Source organism: Muscardinus avellanarius (genome assembly GCF_963383645.1).
Source record: "Muscardinus avellanarius genome assembly, chromosome: 8".
Lineage (NCBI taxonomy): Eukaryota > Metazoa > Chordata > Mammalia > Rodentia > Gliridae > Muscardinus > Muscardinus avellanarius.
In genome coordinates, this window is record NC_137794.1 from 91,729,076 (window position 1) to 91,749,746 (window position 20,671).

The window sequence follows — 20,671 nt, forward strand, 5'->3', positions numbered from 1 at the left end:
TAGTGAGATCCTGTTTCAAAACAAAAAATAAAAAAATAAAAAATAAAAACGGCTGGGACTGTACGACTCAAAGATAGAACACCCCTGGGTTCAATCCCCAGTACCATACCAAAAATATATAAATATGTAAGATATCTGATTATAAGGTCCTTGACCATGATTATAAGGTTCAGCCACTGCATGGCCGGGTCAACCTCAAAGGTGTTTTTTCAGGAAAGCCTTCCCTGACACCTCAACTTCAGTACCCCATTCCTTACACTAACTCCCTACGAGTGTGTGTGTGTGTGTGTGTGTGTGTGTGTGTGTGTGTGTGATTTACTGGCAATTAAACCCAAGGGCATTCTATCTTTCAGTTACATCCCCTGCCATATTTTATTTTATTTTTCATTTCAAAACAGTGTATTGAGCTGGGCGCAGGGCACACTTGTAATCCTAGCACTCCGGAGGCTGAGACAGGAGGATTGTGGTTTGTGGACAGCCTCAGCTACTTAGTGAGGCTCTTTGAAACTCAGTGAGACTCTCTTTCAAAAAATAAAGATTTCGGGCGTGATGGCACACGCTTGTAATCCCAGCTCTTGGGAGGCTGAGACAGGAGGATTGCACAAGTTCGAAGCCAGCCTCAGCTACTGAGTGAGGCTCTCAGCAACTTAGTGAGACCCTGTTTCCAAATAAAATATAAAATAGGTCTGGGAGTGTAGCCCAGAGGTAGAAAGTCTCTGAGTTCCACCCCCAGCACCACTATAAATAAATAAATAAATAAATAAATAAATAAATAGTAGGGTTGGGGGTGTGGCTCGGAGGTACAATGCCTTGGGTTCCATCCCCAGTACTGTAAAAGAAAGAAAGAAAGAAAGAAAGAAAGAAAGAAAGAAAGAAAGAAAGAAAGAAAGAAAGAAAAGAAGGAAGGAAGGAAGGAAAAGAAAAGAAAAAGAAAAAGAAACAGGGTCTCATAAAGTTCTGGAGGGTCTCACTAAATTGCTGAGGCTGGTCACAAACCTGTGATCTTCTTGTCTCAGCCTCCCGAGTACTAGGTTTACAGGCATATACCACTCTGGCCTTTAACTGTCATTTGTACACTAATGTATTACTGATTTCTTTTGTATGATAATATAAAAATGTTATATGAGATAATATAAGATATGGCAAAGCATGGTGACATACTTTGATTTCAGATGACAGAAATCACACTCAAAATTGCACATCTGCAATCCTCTCTCACAGTGCTCTGTCTCTAGGTCAGTACTACCCAGCTGTAATAATCCCTTGCTTCCTCAAGCCTCAAACTACAATACACCGACAATCCCAGTACTTGGGAGACTGAGACAGGAGGATCACAGTTTCCAGAACAGCCTCAGCAACGTAGCAAGACTCTCAGTAACCTAGTGAGATTTTGTTTCAAAACAAAAAAATTAAAAAAAAAATAAAAAGGACTGGGACTGTACGGCTCAAAGGTAAAACACCCCTGGGCTCACTACCCAGTACCACATCAAAAAATACATACATATGTAAGATATCTGACTAGAAGGTTTGTGACCATTTTATTCATCCCGACCTCCTACCATGGTGTCTGGCCCAAGGAATGGATCGAAACAGGCATCTGAAGTTGAATGTGTGAAATAAGGACTTTTTTGTGGTACTGGGGATGGAACCCAGGAGCATTCTACTTCTGGGCTACACCCCTAAACTTATTTTATTTTTAATTTGGAAACAGAGTCCTGCTGAGAGCCTCACTGAGTTGCTGATGTTGGCCATGAGCCTGAGATCCTTCTGTCTCAGCCTCCCAAGTACTAGGATGACAAGCATGCGCCACCATGCCCAGCAAATATGTACATTTAGAAGAGCATTTTCATATGTCTCTAAATTATACGGCAGGTTGCAAACTCAAATGCCACAGGGCTCAGACAAGTGCTAAAGGCAAAGAAAAACTAGGTCACTTAAACTGATCTAACGGAGGTAGCTACTCCTCAGCTCCAACCATGACTGCCAGGCTACGACACAGGACCAGTGTGCTCACATCTGCCCATTCATTCACGGGATAACAAAGACCCATTTTTATTCTCTGGCTTTTAACAGCACTTGATTTGAAAAAAAACTAAAATAACAAGTGAATCACTGCTTTGCAAGCTCTATTTATACAAATATAACAATTGGAGATGAATTAAGAGTGACTCTGAGAAAAGATATTAAGAAAATTGTACCCCACATCATTATTTGTAATGGTGATAAATGGGAAACAACCAAGTGTTCATCGTTATAGGAATTCTACATACTTTGAGGAAAATCTATTGGATACAATATTATATAGTTAAAATGAAGCCTAGCCATATGTATCCATGTGGATAGATCTAAAAAGCACAGAATTGGAGCTGTGCATTGTGGAGCACCTCTGCAATCCCAGTATTTGGGAGGCTGATTTAGGAGGATAGCAGGTTTGAGGGTCAGTCTCAGCAACTTAGAGAGACTTTCAACAATTTAGTGAGATAGAGACCTGCAGCTACTTAGTGAGGTCCGGTTTAAAAAAAAAAAAGCTGGGTGTGGGGGCACACGCCTGTAATCCGAGTACTTGGGAAGCCGAGACAGGAGGATTGCAGGTTTGGTAAACCAGCCTTGGCAATTTAGGAAGGCTCCCAGCAACCTAGTGAGACTCTGTTTCCAAAAAAGAAATTAAAAAATTGGGCTGGGGGTGTGACTTGGAGGTACAATGTCTCTGGGTTCAATTCCCAGTACAAAAATTAATTAATTAATTAATTAATTAAAATAAAGGCTGGTGTGGTTGTGTGTGACTGTAATCCCAGTACTTGGGAAGATGAGACAGGAGAATAGCAGGTGTGAAGACAGCCTCGGCAACGTAGAAAGACTCTCAGAAACCTAGAGAGACCCTGCTTAAAAAATAAAAAATTAAACAGGACTAGGGGACATAGCTCAGAAATAGAATGCATCTAGGTTCAATCCCCAGTACAGCAAAGCAAGCCAACAAACAACAACAAAAAAAACCAGAATTGGGTTAAAAAAAAAAAAGTCAAGTTGCAAACTGGGTGTGATGGTAATCCTAGTACTTGGGAGGCTGAGACAGGAAGATTGTAGGTTCAAGGCCAGCCTCAGCAACTTAGTGAAGCCCTGTTTCAAAATTGAAAAAACAATGAAACCGGGTGTGGTGGTGCACACTTTAATTCCATTACCTGGGAGGCTGAAACAGGAGCAGCTTCACAACCAGCCTCAGCAATTTAGTGAAGATTCTCAGTAACTTAACGAGACTCCTTTTCCAAATAAAAACTAAAATAGGGCTAGGGGTGTAGTTCAGAGATAGAATGCCCTGCCCCCGGGTTAAATCCCTAGTACCTCCCACAAATAATAATAAAAAGGCAGGGGGGGGGGCTTAGCTTAGAGGAAGAATGGCCCTGGTTTCAATCTCCAGTACCAAAAGAGGGGAAAAAATCAAGTTGCAAAACCTGTTTATAAAGATATACTAATAGTTTAAATGAAGAACCCCAGATTAGCAAGATATGTTTCTAATTCATGATCATAGTTGCCCGTGGAAGGGAGGTAGCAGCCTTGAACTGGGAATAAGGATATCAATCATGTTTATAATGTTCTATTTTTTCACTTAAAACTGTAAAATGAGTGGTGCACACTTGTAATCCCAGCACTTGGGAGGCTGATACAGGAGGACTGCAGGTCCACGGCCAGCCTCAGCTACTTAGTGAGGCCATTTGCAACTTAGTGAGATCCTGTTTAAAAAAAAAAAGAATAAAAAATAGGGCTGGGGATGTAGCTCAGAATGCTCCTGAGTTCCATCCCCAGTTACTATATATCTATATCTATATCTATATCTATATATTTATACACACACACACACACACATTAACACCTGTGCATTTTGAGAATGGGTACATGAGTGTTTGCTCAGTGCCCAGGATTTTAAAATGAAGAGTTAGAATATTCCACACCAGAAGCTAGGAGACTTGGCGGGAGCCGGGTTTGTCCTTGGGATGCCACTGTGCCACAAAATCTCCAGATAAGGTTTCCTCTTTAGCACATGCAGGAGACTTATACAGTATTCTTTCAGAATTCCTTCAATATTTCTTGTTGTAATACTGGAGATTGAACCCAGGGGCATTCTGCCTTGGGCATTCTACCCAGGGGCATTCTACCCAGCCAGATTTTATTTTTTATCTGGAAACAGGGTCTTACTAGGCTGATGAGAGTCTCACTACTTGCTGAGGCTGTCCCCAAACCTGTGATCCTCCAGTTTCAGTCTCCCAAGTAAAGGGATTACAGGCATGTGCCTCTTCACCAGGCTGAGTCCTTTCAATCTAAGAGTCAATGAATGAGCCAAAGGTGGCGCACACCTGTAATCCCAGTATTTGGAAGATGAGGCAGGACGGTTGCAGGTTCAAGACCAACCTCAGCAACTTAGCGAGACTCTCAGCAATTTAGCAAGACTGTGTTTCTAAACAAAAAATAAAGCCGGTGTGGTGGCACAGGCACACCAGTAATCCCAATACTTGGGAGGCTGAGAGAAGGATCGCAGTTTCAAAGCCAGTGTCAGCAATTTAGCGAGGTACTCAAGTAAAACCTTCCCATCCTCAATCCCAATACTGGGATGGCTACCCAGAGCAGGGAACGAATCATGTATTTCTTCTCTCATTCAGGATAAATCCTTCTCTCTCGATCCGCAATTCCTTCTCCTGCGAGTGGAACTGTCTTTGGATATAGACACCAGGATGGATAAGGCTGAATCTCAGATTCCTCGTTTCTAAACAGGGATTATAACACCTACCTCATGGAATTGTAGTGAGGTTTATAGATGTGAGGTATTATAGTGAGGTATTATGTCTAATACCTGAACTGAGCATCTATTAATGACCGTAGTAACAGCTGAACACAGCCGCGCTTTTCAAGCCACCTTCACGCGGGTCCTGTCAGGGGAAGGAAGGGCGACCAATCGGAGACAATCAGGCACCCGTTGCTATGGCGACGCTTTGCCCCGCCTCCGGCTTGCTCGAATAGCATGCTGGGAATTGGAGTGCGTCAAGGCTGGCACCCCCGAAGGGGCGGAGCCGCTTTCGGAACGTGCAGGGCTTTTCCCTTCCTGCCTCCACTGCCGCTCCTTATCACGCCCTGCTTCTAGGTCACAGAGCTTGAAGTGCGACGCCAAGCTATGGGTCCTTCTTTCCACGCCCGGCGGAGTCACAGTTGATGCAGGAACCCGGAAGCTATGCGGTGCAGAGGGCGGAGACGGGAGAGACGCGGGCGAAGCAGGAAGGGGCGGGGCTCCCTCCCGGCCCAGGAAGGCCCCGCCCCCTCGCGTCACTTCCGTAAACAAAGGGCGCTGCGGAGGCGCGGGTCTGGGGATGTGACTTGCGATCGCGATCTGACTGCGGCGGCGGTGGTGGCTTCGAACGCTCTCAGGTCTTTGCAGATTGAGGAAAGGGATCCCGACCCTTTTCTTCCTCGGGTACGTAGCGGAAGCAGAGGAACCCCCGCCGTCGCGTTCTTTAGGCCCTCTCTGGTCGCTGCTGGATTCTGAATGGTGATGGGTCATCGCTTCCGCAGAGTGGGGAAAGGAGAGGAGGTGAAGTCTAGAGGGACCGACCTCCTGCGGTCCTGCTTGGAGGCAGGACCTGGCATTCAGAAGCAGTGTGTTAGTAACAATGAATGGTTTATGCCTTCCCATTCAATTGTTCCTTGCTGCTTGATATACGAGGATTTCGGTGGTCTTAAGAGGCAGATATTACCTTCTTCAAACAAAAAATCTCAAGCCTTAGCCCCGCAGAACAGTGTGCCTTAGGCCACCATTGGTGTATTTGCATTCATTGCTTTGCTTCTTGGGTTTTTTACTTTTTCTTGTGTCACCCAAAGCTTATCGGAATCTTTAAATTTGAAAGCCAGTGTGTTTTTGTGTATCATAAATCTATATAAATCCTTTCTTCTTTGGAGAACCGAGACCATCATCTATTCATTCGGTTTTTTAATAGTTAATTTATGTCGCATGTTTAAACAGTCCCCAAATAACAAAACATTTACTAAAAATGCTTCTTAGAGGAACAATGGATTGCCTAGATTTAAATGGTTTTACCTTTGGAGTCTGGGAGTAGAGACTCCGCATTGCAGCCTTTCCCGGAAAGCCTTCCCTGTTTTGGAAGTATCATAGCTTCAGGTGTGATTGCCCTGAGTCAGCCTGAGCCAATCTGGGCTCACTGGTTTAAGTTACAGTGCCAATGGTACCGAGTCCAGACAATAGCAAGACATTTATTTTTACTAAAATTCTGAAATAATATTGTAGGAGTGACAGCAATGGGTTTAAATCTTTTTGAATAGTCATAGTATGATTGAATATAACACAATACATATTTTTGGAACTGGGAAATGAATCAAGGAGAATTCTACATTGGAGCTACACCCCCAGACTTTTAAATTTTTTATTTGGGAACAAGGTGTCACAAAGTTACTGAGGCTGTCTTCAAGCCTGCAATCCACATATCTTAGCCTCCCGAGTACTGGGACAACAGGCATACGTCACCACACCTGGCTCAAACCCAAACATAACATGATTCAGGTTTTCTTGGATATAGGTAGAGAAAGTATATTCAAAATAGATATGAAACAAGCCTGGTTTGGGGGGGCACTGGGGATAGCATTCTACCTCTGAGCTACATCTCTGGCCCTATTTTTTATTATTTATTTTGAAACAGAGTCTCACTGAGTTGCAGAGGGCCTCACTAAATAACTGAGGCTGTCCTTGAGCCACAACCCTTCTGTGTCAGCCTCCCAAATGCTGGGATTACAAGTGTGCGCCACCACGCACAACTACAAGCTTGATTTTATAGAACTTCACTTGAACACAGTACTAGAATCAAAGTTACCTCCAGGGAGAAACTGAGATTTTGCTTTGTAGTTGAAATAAGTTGCTATTTAAAATGCTGCTAACAGTTATATATGTTTGAATGTGGTTTGTTTTTCCTAAGAATATATTTTGGAACGGAGACCTAAAGCCTAAGTCAGGCTGGAATTTTACATGAATGACCTGTTTGTTGTATGTAGTTTTGGCTTCTTGAAGGCAGGGACTTTGTCTTATTCAGTGCTGTTTCCCCAGTACTCACAGCAGCACTTGTTTGCAAAAGAGAATAAGAAAATGGTTTTTTTTAAAAAGATGTCTACCAGCCAATAAGGGGTCTTTATTCTAACTTTCTCCACTAACCTCTGCAATTCTTGATCTTCTTTCAGCCTGTGAAGTGGGTCCTTGAATCACTTTTATTTTTGCATATTACAGCATACATATATAATTGATGTATTTTCTTATTTAGGTCTTAAGAAGCTGGCTTTGGTGCAACAAGAAACTTAAAACAATGGAAGAGCGGAAAGTGAAGAGGAGGAGTCCTAAGTCTTTCAGTGCCCACTCTACTCAGGTTTCTAATGCCAAAAAGAATGCCATTCCAGTGAGTAAAAGCACAGGGTTTTCAAATCCTGCATCCCAGTCAACTTCACAGCGGCCAAAGTTAAAAAGGTGAGTTCTTCTCTTTCACATTTTTACAATAAAATGCTACTAAGGTAAATACTTTATAACTAAATTCTTTTTTTTGTGTGGCACTGGGGAGTGAACCCAGGGGTATTCTACCTCGGAGCTACACCCAGCCCTATATTTGTTTAATTCATTTTTTATTTTTATTTTTATTTTTTTGGTGGTACTGGTGTTCCTGGAAACCCTTCTTTCTCCAGGCTTCACTCCCAGACCTATTTTATAACTTTTTATTTGGAAACAGGGTCTCTTAAGCCAGCGCGGCTGGCTTCGAACCTGCGCGATCCTCCTGTCTCTGCCTTCCAAGCGCGGGGATTACAAGCGTGCGCCACCACGCCTGGCTTGCAGTGTGCCTTCTAACGGAGGATGTGTTCTTGCTCCATAAGAACAGTGTTGGCTCTGGAGAAAAGGCGCAGCCTCTGTTTTTTAGGAGACCCTCCAGTCTGCTGCAGGGATACATCATGGTAGCTTCCCTAGGTTGATGAGGGTTTCATTACTTGCTGAGGCTGTCCTTGAATCTGCAATTTTCTTGTCTCAGCCTCCCAAGTACTGGGATTACAGGCATGCATCATCAGACCCAGCTGAAGCATTCTACCTCTGAACTACACTCCCAACTCTATTTGTTTGTTTATTTATTTATTTATTTAATTATTGAGGTACTGGGGATGGAACCCAGGAGCATTCTACTTCCGAGCTATACCCCCAACCCTATTTTTGTTCTTTATTTTGAAACACAGTATCACTGAGTTGCAAGGGACCTAAGTGGCTGAGGCTATCTATGACCTTCTATCCACTTGTCTCTGCCTCCCAATTATTTTTTTATTTTGAAAGAGGCTCTTGCTAGGTCACCGAGGGTCTCACTAAGTTGCTAAGCTTGGCATCAAACCCATGATCCTTCTGTCTCAGATCCCCAAGTGCTGGAATTATAGCTGTGCACCACCGCACCTGTCTCACAACCCTTTCTTTTTTAACACTACCACACCACCACCACCAACAACAAAACACACACATATTACACACACAATGCAATTACAATATGTGTAGAACCCCACTGTAAGTATCGTCAGGCACACAATGGTGATCAGCACAGTCTGAGCTGTTCGGGAAGCCTACATCTAGAAGATGTAGGAATGAAATGACCAGGTTAAAAAGGACAGTGATACAAATAAACAGCTGTTAAGAATTCAGAGAAGCCGGGCGTGGTGGCGCACTCTTGTAATTCCAGCATTTGGGAGGCTCAGACAGGAGGAACGCGGTTCATGGACAGCCTCAGCCACTTAGGCCATTTACAACCCAGTGAGACCCTGTGTCAAAATAAAGAATAAACCGAGAGTGTGGCGCACGCTTGTAATCCAGCATTCGGGAGGCTGAGACAGGAAGATCACAGTTTGCGGACAGCCTCAGCTACGTAGTGAGGCCCTTTACAATTCAATGAGACCCTGTTTCAAAATAAAGAATAAAAAATAGGGCTGGGGGTATAGCTCAGAGGTAGAATGCCCCTGGGCTTCATCCCTAGTACAAAAAACAATCAAAATAAATAATAAAACATAGGGCTGGGCGTGTAGCTCAGAGGTAGAACACCCCTGGGTTCAACCCGTAGTACCACATAATAATAATAATAGTAATGATAGTAGTAGTAGTAGTAGTAGTAGTAGTAGTAGTAGCAGTAATAGTAATGATAGAAGAAAGGCTGAGTGTGGTGGTACACACTTGTAATCCCATTTACTATGGAGGCTGAGGCAGGAGGATCACAAGTTTGAAGCTAGCCTAGGAAACTTAGACTGTGTTTCAAAATAAATAAATAAATAAATAAATAAATAAATAAATAAATGCATGTTAGTATCTATAGTATTATTGAGTTATTTATTTATTTATTTATTTATGGTGGCACTAGGGATTGAACCCAGGGCCATCCTACCTCCAAGCTACACCCCAAGCCCTTTTTGTAATTTTTTGTTTCAAAACAGGATCTCAACTAAGTAGCTGAGGCTATCATTGAACCTGCGATCCTCCTGTCTCAGCCTACCAGGTACTGGGATTGTAGGCCTGCGCCACCCTGCCTGGCTGTATTAGGTTGTAGGATAGCGCACGGTTCTCTTCCCCTTTGGCCTGTGCAGTGCCTCCTGGCTCAGTGAGCCTTCACTTACAGCACCTTCAGGAAGCCCTCCTGGCAGGCCATCACTGGACGACTTCAGAGTCTGGTCTATTACACATGTATAATAAGAGCTCATTAGCTTCTTTTTTTTTTTTTTTTTTTTTTTTTTGGTAGTACTGCGGATGGAACCCAGGGGCCTTCTACATCCGGGCTACACTCCCAGGCCTATTTTATATTTTATTTGGAAACAGGGTCTCTTAAGCCAGCGCGGCTGACTTCGAATCTGCGCGATCCTCCTGTCTCAGCCTCCCAAGCGCGGGGATTACAAGCGTGCGCCACCATGCCCAGACTAGGAGCTTATTAGTTTCTTGAGGAAACAGGATTTAAACTGAGACTCGAAAGCCATGTGGGCGGGAGCCTGGCAAAGACGGCAGATGGGGCGCGGTGCTCGTGTGGAGGAAGGCAGAGGGGCTTTCCAGGAAGCTGAAGATGCTCAGGGCAGTTGGAGCAAACACAAGAGAAGGTGGCATGTCTTAAGGACTTCAGACTTTTTCTAGCAGGCTATGCAAAGCTCCAGAATGGGGGAAATTAGGTAAATTATATGATCCAGGGTTTTTTTGCAGTGAGGATTAAACCCAGTGGCTTTCTACCTCTGAGCTACATTCCAGCCCTCTTTTACTTTTTCTTTTGAAACAAGGTCTCAATAAGTTGCTAAGAGTCTTGCTAAATTGCTGAGGCTGGCCACAAAACTGTGATCCTCCTGTTTCAGCCTCCCAAGTACTGGGATTACAGATGTCTGCCATCATGCGAGGCTTTATTGTTCTGAAATGGACTTGGCTGTCTTATGAGCAGAGAAGGTACAGTAGAGTCCATACCCAAGGAGGGAGACCAGCTGGGGAAGGTGTTAAGAGTCATTCGGTCAAGAGATAGGACGAGCCGGGCGTGGTGACACACACGCTTGTAATCCTAGCATTTGGGAGGCTGAGACGGAGGATCACAGGTCGCGGACAGCCTCAGCTACTTAGTGAGGCCCTCTGCAATTCAGTGAGACCCTGCTTCAAAATAAAGAATAAAACATAGGGCAGGGGATGTAGCTCGGAGGTCGAATGCCCCTGGGTTCCATCCCCAGACAGACCCGCAAAAAAAAAAAAAAAAAAAAAGAGGAGGATGGTGGGCTGGGAGTGTAGTTCAATGGCAGAACCCTGACCTCACATGGGTGAGATGTTGGGTTCTCTCCCCGACAACACAGAAGGAGGGGGAAGAGCAGAACCAGGGAGCGTAGATAAGTTACAGGTTTACTCCGAGGTCTTCCTGACTGGATGTGGGGAAGTGGAGGAGGTTAGGATGAGAGCAGATTTTTAGCACTCCATCATAATTTGATTGTTAATTTAAATGTCTTCCTTTCTCCTAGCCAGGGAACTCCTGGTAGAATGTCAGCCACAGAATAGCCCAGAATTACTTATGGAGCTACCGATAATTCAAGAAACAAGTAGGGTAACGTTCAGAGGGGAAGGCAGAATATATTTTACCGAGAAAAGAAATAATGAAACACAAGGTAGTTAAAAAAAAAAAAGACAAGTTTTTTCCTGTTTGTTTTCAGTCCAAAGAATCATCATATGAGCCAGACATGGTAGTGCACACTTGTAATCCCAGTACCTGGGAGGCTGAGACAGGAGGATCACAGGTTTGAGGACAGCCTCAGCAAGTAGTGAGACTCTCATCAACCTAGTGAGACCCTGTTTCAAAATAAAAATAAGATGGAGCCGGGCGTGGTGGCGTACTCTTGTAATCCCTGCGCTTGGGAGGCTGAGACAGGAGGATCGCGCAGGTTCGAAGCCAGCCTCAGTTACTTAGTGAGGCTCTCAGCAACTTAGTGAGACCCTGTTTCCAAATAAAAATATAAAATAGGTCTGGGAGTATAGCCCAGAGGTAGAAGGCCTCTGGGTTCCACCCCCAGTACCGCAAAAAATAAGAATAAAAATAAAAATGAAATAAAAATAAGATGGGGCTGGAGTTTAGCTCAGAGGTAGAATTCCCCTGGGTTCAATCCCCAGACTATAAAACAAGCAAGCAAGCAAGCAAAAAGAATTAGCATATTGTACAAATGTATTAGACTTGTGTACCCTAGCAACTATATATTATACATTTGTTTGAGGTTTTCACAATCTGCCCTCGCCCCTCCTCCACCTTTCGTTTGGTTTCTGTCTTGAGGTTACTGGTTTTATTAAGTATTGACTTTTATTTTTCTGATTTCTTGTTCCTAAGGGGAAACTCCATTTAATTCACTAAAACATTAAGCAGAAGTTGAAACTAGAATGGCTTGAAAAGAGACCTCTAGAGTTAATTGCACCCTCTTTGCAGAGTGATGAAAGAAAAGACCAAGCCTCAGGGTGGAGAAGGGAGAGGTTCTCAGGCGACTCCCATCCAGCACTCCTTCCTCACCGACGTCTCGGACGTCCAGGAGATGGAGCGAGGGCTCCTGAGCCTCCTCAATGATTTCCACTCTGGAAAACTGCAAGCCTTTGGTAAGCTGGAATACTTCTCCTTACGACATTTGTACCCTCTTTGTGCCTGTCTTTTCCTCTTCCTGTTGTTTGTTTGGAGACAGGGTCTCATTAAGTTGCCTAGGCTGGCCTCCAACCTGCCGTCCTCTTGTCTCAGCCTCCGGCGTAGCTGGGATTACAGGTGTGTGCCCCCGTGTGGCTCTAGAAGCTGGTTCTGTAGCTTCTTTCTATTTTTCTCTTTCTTTCATACTGGCAGTTGAAGCCAGTGTCTTCTAGCTCTGAGCTACGTGCCCAGCCCTTTTTATTTTAAAACAAGCCTCATTAAGTTGCTGAGGCTGGCCTCAAACCTGACATCCTCCTGTCTCAGCCTCTGAGGTACTTACTTGGATTACAGGTATGTGACACCACACCAGGTGACATTTTTCATTTTTCCAGTCTGTTGGTATAAAATAAGATTCTCTTTACCTTTTCCTGTTGAATTTGGATATCTGTATGTTCACTAAGTGTTAATTGCTCTTTTAGTGACCTTGCCCAATTTTCAATGTGGTTATTTATCCTTCCACTGTCAGTTGCCAGGAGCTCTTTGCATGTCTTAGATACAACCACCTGGGCCGGGATGTAGCTCAGTGGCAAAGCGCCTGCTTTGCAGGTGTGGCACTCTGGGTTCCATCCCTGGTTCCAAAAAAGACAAAAAAGAAGAATCCCTTTAAAAAAAAAAAAAAAGCTAAGATACTACCGTCTGACCTCTATTATCTATTTATCTTTACTAAAATTATTTTATGTGTGGACTTTATTTATGGTATATTTAACCTTGTAAAATTTTTTAATTTTTCTATATTCAAATATGTCTATCTTTTCTTTCGTGGTTTCTGGATTTTCAGTCCTGGTTTTACCAGTATTTGAAAAACAAAGAGCCGGGTGTAGTGATACATGCCTGTAATCCCAGTACTCAGGAGGCTGAGATAGGAGGATTAGAGGTTCAAAGACAGCCTCAGTAAGTGAGACCCTCATCAACCTAGTGAGACCCTGTTTCAAAATAAAGTAGGCCGGGCGTGGTGGCGCACGCTTATAATACCTGTGCTTGGGAGGTGGAGACAGGAGGATCGCGCAGGTTCAAAGCCAGCCGTGCTGGCTTAAGACACCCTGTTTCCAAATAAAAATATAATAGGTCTGGGAGTGTAGCCTGGAGGGAGAAGGGTTTCCAGGAACCCCAGTACCACCAAAATAAATAAATAAAATAAAATAAAATAAAAAGTAGGATGGGGCTGGGGTTGTAGCTCAGAGGTAGAATGCCCCTGGTTTGAATCTCCAGTGACACACACACACACACACACACACACACACACACACACTACTTATTTCACAAAAATGTCTTCTTCTCCCCCTGCCTCATTTACACATCCGCATCCCAGGACCAGCATCTGCAGAAACTCACACCTCCCCTCTCCTCGCTTCTCTCCTTCCTTCAGCTGTCCTCTTTGGAGAGCTTCTGTTCTATCACCTCCTCTCCGCATCCTTCCGGCCCTGCACAGGTGACTTGTATTTTTGAATCAAAGCCCTTTCTGGTCTACTCTTGTGTCACCATGAGAATTACATTGCCAACTGGATTCTTTCTTATTAAGCAATTCATTTTTTTCTCAGCATATGCTTAGGGCTGTGCCTTTATTTTATATATTTATATATATTATATATTATTATATAATATAATTTATTATTTTATATATTTATTTTATATTATATGTTATATGTATTGTATTATATGTAATTTAATATATGTATTATATTTATATTATTATATATGTATAAATATATATTTATTTATTTTGCAGTACTGGGGATGGAATCCAGGGTCATTCTACCTACAAGCAACACCCCCAGCCCTATTTTTAATTTTTTATTTTGAAACAGGGTCTCACTGAGTTGCAAAGGGCCTCACTAAGTAGCTGAGGTTTGTCACAAACCACGATCCTTCTGTTTCAGCCTCCCAAATGCTGGGATTACAAGCGTGCACCACCATGCCCAGCTGTTCTTTTATTTTTGAAACAGGTTTTCCTAAGTTGGTAAAAGCTAACTATTTAGGCTGGGCATGGTGGCGCACACTTATAATCTCAGCATTTGGGAGGCTGAGACTGGAGGATCCGGGTTTGCAGACAGCCCCAGCTACTATTTAGTGAGGTCCTTTGCAACACAGTGAGACCCTGTTTCAGAATAAAAGAATAGCCAGGCGTGGTGGCGCACACTTGTAATCCCCGCGCTTGGGAGGCTGAGACAGGAGGATCACACAGGTTCGAAGCCAGCCTCAGCTACTTAGTGAGGCTCTCAGCAACTTAGTGAGACCCTGTTTCCAAATAAAGTATAAAATAGGTCTGGGAGTGTAGCCTGGAAGTAGAAAAGCCCCTGGGTTCCACCCCCAGTACCAAAATCAATCAATCAATCAATCAATCAATCAATCTGGTGGTGTAGCTCGGAGGTAGAATGCCCCTGGGTTTCATCCCCAGTACTGAAAAAAATAAAAGTCTCACTATTTGCTGAGGCTGTCCTTGAACCTGAGATCCTCCTGTCGCAGCCTCCCAAGTACTGGGATTACGGGCGGGAACCACCATGCCTGTCTAGGGCATTCTACCTCTGTGCTATACCCCCTGCCCTATTATATCTTTTTATTTTGAAATAGGGCCACACTCCCAAGTACTAGGAATACAAACATGCACCACCATGCCCGGCTACGTCAGGTTATCTTTCCATCTTCTAACTTTCGTCTTTTCCCTTGTGATTTCTCTTTAGTATATGTTTCTTGAGGTAATGTTTCCACTTGTCCTTTTAATTTACTAATTGTTAAAATAGAAGAAATATATCTTCTATACATAAAGGATGATATTGAAAGGCTAACTAGTTTCTTTTTTTCTTTTCTTTATTTTTTTTTTGCGGGTCCGGGGATGGAACCCAAGGGGCATTCGACCTCCTTGCTATGCCCCCTGCCCTATTTTTTATTCTTTATTTTGAAACTGGGTCTCACTGAGTTGCAGAGGGCCTCACTAAGTAGCTGTGGCTGTCCGTGAATCGCGATCCTCCGGTCTCAGCCTCCTGAATGCTGGGGTTACAAATGTGCCCCACCACGCCCGCTAACTAGTTTATTAGTCATGTTTAACATGGTATAGTTGATGCATGAAGAGTCTATACAGCTAGCTGCTAGAAACTATAGTATAATTTACATTCATTTATATTGATTCAGCATATGGATTTTAACTTTAGCTGAGCTATAATATTACTCGTTTCGTGTGTTTTGGAAAAACAAGAAACACTTTTTGAAAAAAATTAGAGCATCAAGAAGTTGCTGAGGCTGTACTTAAACCAGATGAACACGTGTACTATGCCTTATGTATGTAAAGTAGTTCTGAGCAGATAATGTCACTGCAGAGGACTCTAGTCAGGAAGTCAGGTTCATATACTAGTCACTAGCACAACTGTGTATACAGGTTAAAGCATTACATCATGTTGTTCATGCTTAACATTCTCTGTGCTTTATAAATATTTTCATTTATATTTCCTAAAGGAAGACTACATAATAGGTTGGAAAAATAATTCTTACATGACTCTTACAAAATGTTCTATTACTCAATTCAAATGGCAGTTATTTGTCAAATTGGACATAATTTACACGGTCCTGTTGCTTCTATATGATAGTGCCATGGAAGAAAATATAGGGTTTTTTTTAGGTACTGGGGGTGGAACCCAGGGGCATTCTACGTCTGAGCGACACCCCCAGCCCTATTTTTTTATTCTTTTATTTTGAGACAGGGTCCCACTGAGTTAGTGGTAAAGGGCCTCACTTCTAAGTAGCTGAGACTGGCTGCAAACTCAGATCCTCCTGTCTCAGCCTCCCAATAATGGGATTACAAGCATGGCCACCACGCGTGGCTCAAAATATAGTTTCTTAAGAAATGATTTTCTGTTAGAGGGAAGAAGGGGAACGAGATTGAACCAGGGGAGTCTACCACTAAGTTACATTCCTTGCTCTTTTCTTTTTTTGCAGTGCTGAGGATGGAACCCAGGGGCATTCTATCTCCGAGCTATACCCCCAGCCATATTTATAATTATTATTATTCTTTATTTTGACTCAAGGTCTCACTAAGTTGTGGAAGGCCTCACTAAGTAGCTGAAGCTGTCTGTGATCCAAGATCCTCCTGTCTCAGCTTCCCAATTACTGGGATTACAAGTGTGCACCACCACACCTGGCTCCCTGCTTCTTTTTTATTTTGAAGCAGGGTCTTACTAAGTTGCTGAGGCAGGCCTTGAACCTGTGATCTTCCTGCATCAATCCCCCAGGTTTCCAGGATTACACATGTGCACCACTGCACCTGGCTTACTTAAGGAATGATTTTGCTTCTTTACTAAAAACAGAAATCTTAGGCTGGGCGTGGTGGCGCACGCTTGTAATCCCCGCGCTTAGGAGGCTGAGACCGGAGGATCGCACGGGTTCGAAGCCAGCCTCAGATACTTAGTGAGGCTTTCAGCAACTTAGTGAGACCCTGTTTCCAAATAATATATAAAAAAGGTCTGGGAGTATAGCCCGGAGGTAGAAAGCCTCTGGGTTCCACCCCCACTACCACCAAAAAAAAAAAAAAAAAAAAAAAAAAAAAAAAGTCTAAAAACAGAAATCTTTCTCAAATGATTTTTTAGTGATCAAGGTCATTTCTTAGATTGGCCAGTTTTCCTGGTCAAAACATTTGATTCATAATTATACATAGAAGATACGCAATTGTAATCTAACTTACAAAAGAAAGAAAATGAATTTCTTTGAGAGCACCTAGAGTTTAAAAGGTATCCCTCAAGGCTTTTAGTTTTTAACATTAATCCTTATTAATGTTCTGAAATGTTCCCCAGGAAATGAATGTTCCATAGAACAGATGGAACATGTTCGGGGGATGCAGGAGAAATTAGCTCGATTAAATCTGGAGCTCTACGGGGAGTTGGAGGAGCTTCCCGAGGATAAGAGGAAAACAGCCAGTGACTCCAACCTGGACAGGCTTCTTTCTGATGTGAGTAGAGCTCTTTTTCTCTGTTCCTTAAAGAAATTTTATTTCAGAAAAATTTGCCGGGCATGGTGGCTCACACTTGTAATCCCAGCATTTGGGAGGCTGAGACAGGAGGATCGAGGTTCACAGCCAGTCTCAGCTACCACATAGTGAAGCCCTTTGCAACTCAGTGAGACCCTGTTTCAAAATAAAGAATAAAAAAAAAAAAATTGGGCAGGGGGTGTAGCTTGGAGGTCAAATGCCTCTGGGTTCCATCCCCAAACCTGCAAAAAAAAAAAAGTATAAAAAAAAAAGAAAAGAGCCGGGCGTGGTGGCGCACGCTTGTAATCCCCGCGCTTGGGAGGCTGAGACAGGAGGATCACACAAGTTCAAAGCCAGCCTCAGCTACTTAGTGAGGCTCTCAGCAACTTAGTGAGACCCTGTTTCCAAATTTAAAAAATATATATAAAATAGGTCTGGGAATGTAGCCTGGAAGTAGAAAAGCCAATGGATTCCACCCCCAGTACCACCAAAAAAATAAATAAATAAATAAAAATAAATAAAAGCTGCTTAAAAAAAAAGAAAAGAAAAATTTATATAACAAGAGTCATCTCTTAAACTAGTGTAAGGGCTAGCCGGGCGTGGTGGTGCACGCTTGTAATCCCCGCGCTTGGGAGGCGGAGACAGGAGGATCGCGCAGGTTCGAAGCCAGCCATGCTGGCGTAAGAGACCCTGTTTTAAAAATATAAAATAGGTCTGGGAGTGTAGCCCGGAGGAAGAAGGGCTTCCAGGAACCCCAGTACCACCAAAAAAAAAAAAAAACTAGTGTAAGGGCTAGCTGGATATGGTGATGCACTCCTGTAATCCCAGTACTTGGGAGGCTGAGACAGGAGGATCACAAGTTCAAGACCAGCCTCAGCGTCCTTCAACAGATGAATGCTTTACAAAACGGTGGTATAGACACACAGTGAAATTTCACTCAGTCATAGAGAACAAAATTATGTCATTTTCAGGAAAATGGGTGGAACTAGAAGATATTATGCTCAGTGATACCAGCCAGTCTTAGTCAGGGTTATACATTTTCTCTCATATGTGTCAGCCAGAGAGAAATTGGGAAACGAAAGAGACATCAGGCTGGGTGTGGTGGGCACTCTAATCCCAGCACTCGGGAGGCTGAGACAGGAGGATCGCGGTTCGAGGACAGCCTCAGCTACTTAGTGAGGCCCTCTGCAACTCAGTGAGACCCGGTTTCAAAATAAAGAATAAAAAATAGGGCTGGGGTGTAGCTCGGAGGTCGAATGCCTCGGGCTTCCATCCCCAGTACCGCAAAAAAAAAAAAAAAAAAAAAAAAAAAAAAAAACCTTATTAGGGATTATTCTAATGGAATGGTTTAGGAATATTTAAAAAACTCTAGTTTTTATCTTCTGTTTTAGTCTCTCCTCATATCCTTGTTGCATAAAGGCTAAAGCTACTTTATTATTATTTTGCAAAAAGGAATTTCCCAGCATGGGAACTTTTATAAAGTTTTCTCTTTAATATTTTGCTTTCTTTTTTCTTCTTTTGTGGTGGTACTGAGTTCCTGGAAACCCTTCTACCTCTGGGCTACACTCCCAGACCTGTTTTTATAATTTTTAAAATTTGGAAACAGGGTCTTTTACGCCAGCGCGGCCGGCTTCGAACCCGCGCGATCCTCCTGTCTCCGCCTCCCAAGCGCGGGGATTACAAGCGTGCGCCACCACGCCCGGCGATATTTTGCTCTTTTAACTGAGCGTGGTGGTGTTCTTTTGTAATCCTAGTACTTGGGAAGCTGAGACTGGAGGACTGCAGGTTTGAGGCCAGCCTTAGTGACTTATCCAGATCCTGTTTCAGAATTTAAAAAAAAAATTTTTTAAGGGGGGGGCCTAGGTGTAGCTTAGAGGTAGAATACCCTTGGGTTCAATGTCCAGCCCCCCCCCCCAAAAGGCTCTTTGTTTTAAAGAAAGCCTGAATGAAAAATTATTTAAAATAATATAGTTAATAATTACTTGCTTATACTTATCTTGTAAAAATTAAAATTTGTTTCTTTGTCTTGCAGCTAGAAGAATTGAATTCCTCTATGTATCCTTTACCTTTTATTAACAATGAGTTTATAATTTATGCCTAGTGAATAATCCTCATCACATTTTAGAAAGATAATATTATTTACTGAGGTCATCTTTATCCTCTTTGTTTTCTAAGTAGACATTTCTTTGTGTTTAATTTTTTCTGATTTGTTCTGATTTATAGTGTTTTTGAATTTTTAAAACAAATTTAATTATTATTATAATTATTTTTGTGTGTGTGGTACTGGGGCTTGAACCCAGGTGCATTTTACCTCTAAACTATACCCCTAGCCCTATTTTATTTTTAATTTTATTTTATTATTATTTTTTTTGTGGTACTGGGGGTGGAACCCAGGGGCTTTTGTACCTCCTGGCTACATTCCCAGACCTATTTTATACTTTATTTGGAAACAGGGTCTCACTAAGTTGCTGAGAGCCTCACTAAGTAGCTGAGGCTGGCTTTGAACCTGTGCCGTCCTCCTGTATCAACTTCCCAAGCATTGGGTTTTAATTTTTCTTTTGAAACAGGGTCTCACTAAGTTGCTGAGGGCCTCAGTAAGTTACTGAGGTTGTCCCTGAACCAATGACCCTCATGTCTCAGCCTCCCAAGTTTGGGAATATAGGCATGTGCCACCATGCCCAGTTTAATTATTATATTTTAAGTCAGGAGATAGAGGATTAGGTTCATTGCTCTACAAATTATTTGAATCATAGGCTGGGAGATGTATCTCAGGCAAGGCCCTGAGTTCCATTTCCAGTAAAAAAAAAAAAAAAAAAAAATCCAGGGATAGTGGCACACCCCCGTAATCCCAGTAGTTGCGAAGCTGAGACAGGAGTATCACAGGTTTGAGGCCAGCCCACAATAAATTAGTGACGCCCTGTTTCAATAGTGATCAAAAAGTTTTTGCCAGGCATGGTGGCGCACACTTGTAATCCCAGTACTTGAGAGGCTGAGACAGGAGGATTGCAGGTTTTCGGCTGGCCTCAGCTACTTAGCACCTCCGCAACTTAGCAAGACCCTGTTTCAAAATCAAGAATAAAAATATAAAGGTTGAGGGGGGGGGGGGTAGCGTCGAGGTAGAACGCCCTTGGGTTTCATCCCCAGAACTGCCAAAAAAAAAAAAAAAAAAAAAAAAGTCTTCAGCTTCTGACATAGTATAATTTCCTCCATCTGAGTCTCGGCAGCAATGTGGCAGCGTTCTCTTTAAGCCTATTTCGTTTCTACCTTCCTCCTCCCTTTTTTTTTTTTTTTTTTTTTTAATATACTGTTGCCTCTTAGCTCCTGAGTGTAATTTCCCGAAATCTAAAAGCAGTAGCCCTTGTAGAATGAAAATCTCCTTAACTGATGAATTCAGACAGAAACTCCATTTGGCGGATGCACAGGACGTCCCAACTACTTCTACCAGCTAAACTGAACTGCAGCTCGCTCGCTTGGGGTTTGCAGAGAAGCAGCATTTTTT

At 42.9% G+C, this 20,671-nt stretch overlaps 1 protein-coding gene across 1 annotated transcript; it reads left to right on the forward strand.

The window, feature by feature from the left end:
* Positions 1-7,319: 7,319 nt before the first annotated feature.
* Positions 7,320-20,621, forward strand: CCDC28A (coiled-coil domain containing 28A; the record flags this gene model as incomplete). Its single annotated transcript, XM_080700035.1, has 5 exons — positions 7,320-7,507; positions 11,976-12,139; positions 17,000-17,154; positions 19,205-19,227; positions 20,567-20,621. Exons 1-5 carry the CDS (start codon positions 7,350-7,352, stop codon positions 20,619-20,621), a joined length of 555 nt encoding a protein of 184 aa, XP_080556161.1. The 5' UTR covers positions 7,320-7,349.
* Between the last annotated feature and the right edge of the window lie 50 nt (positions 20,622-20,671).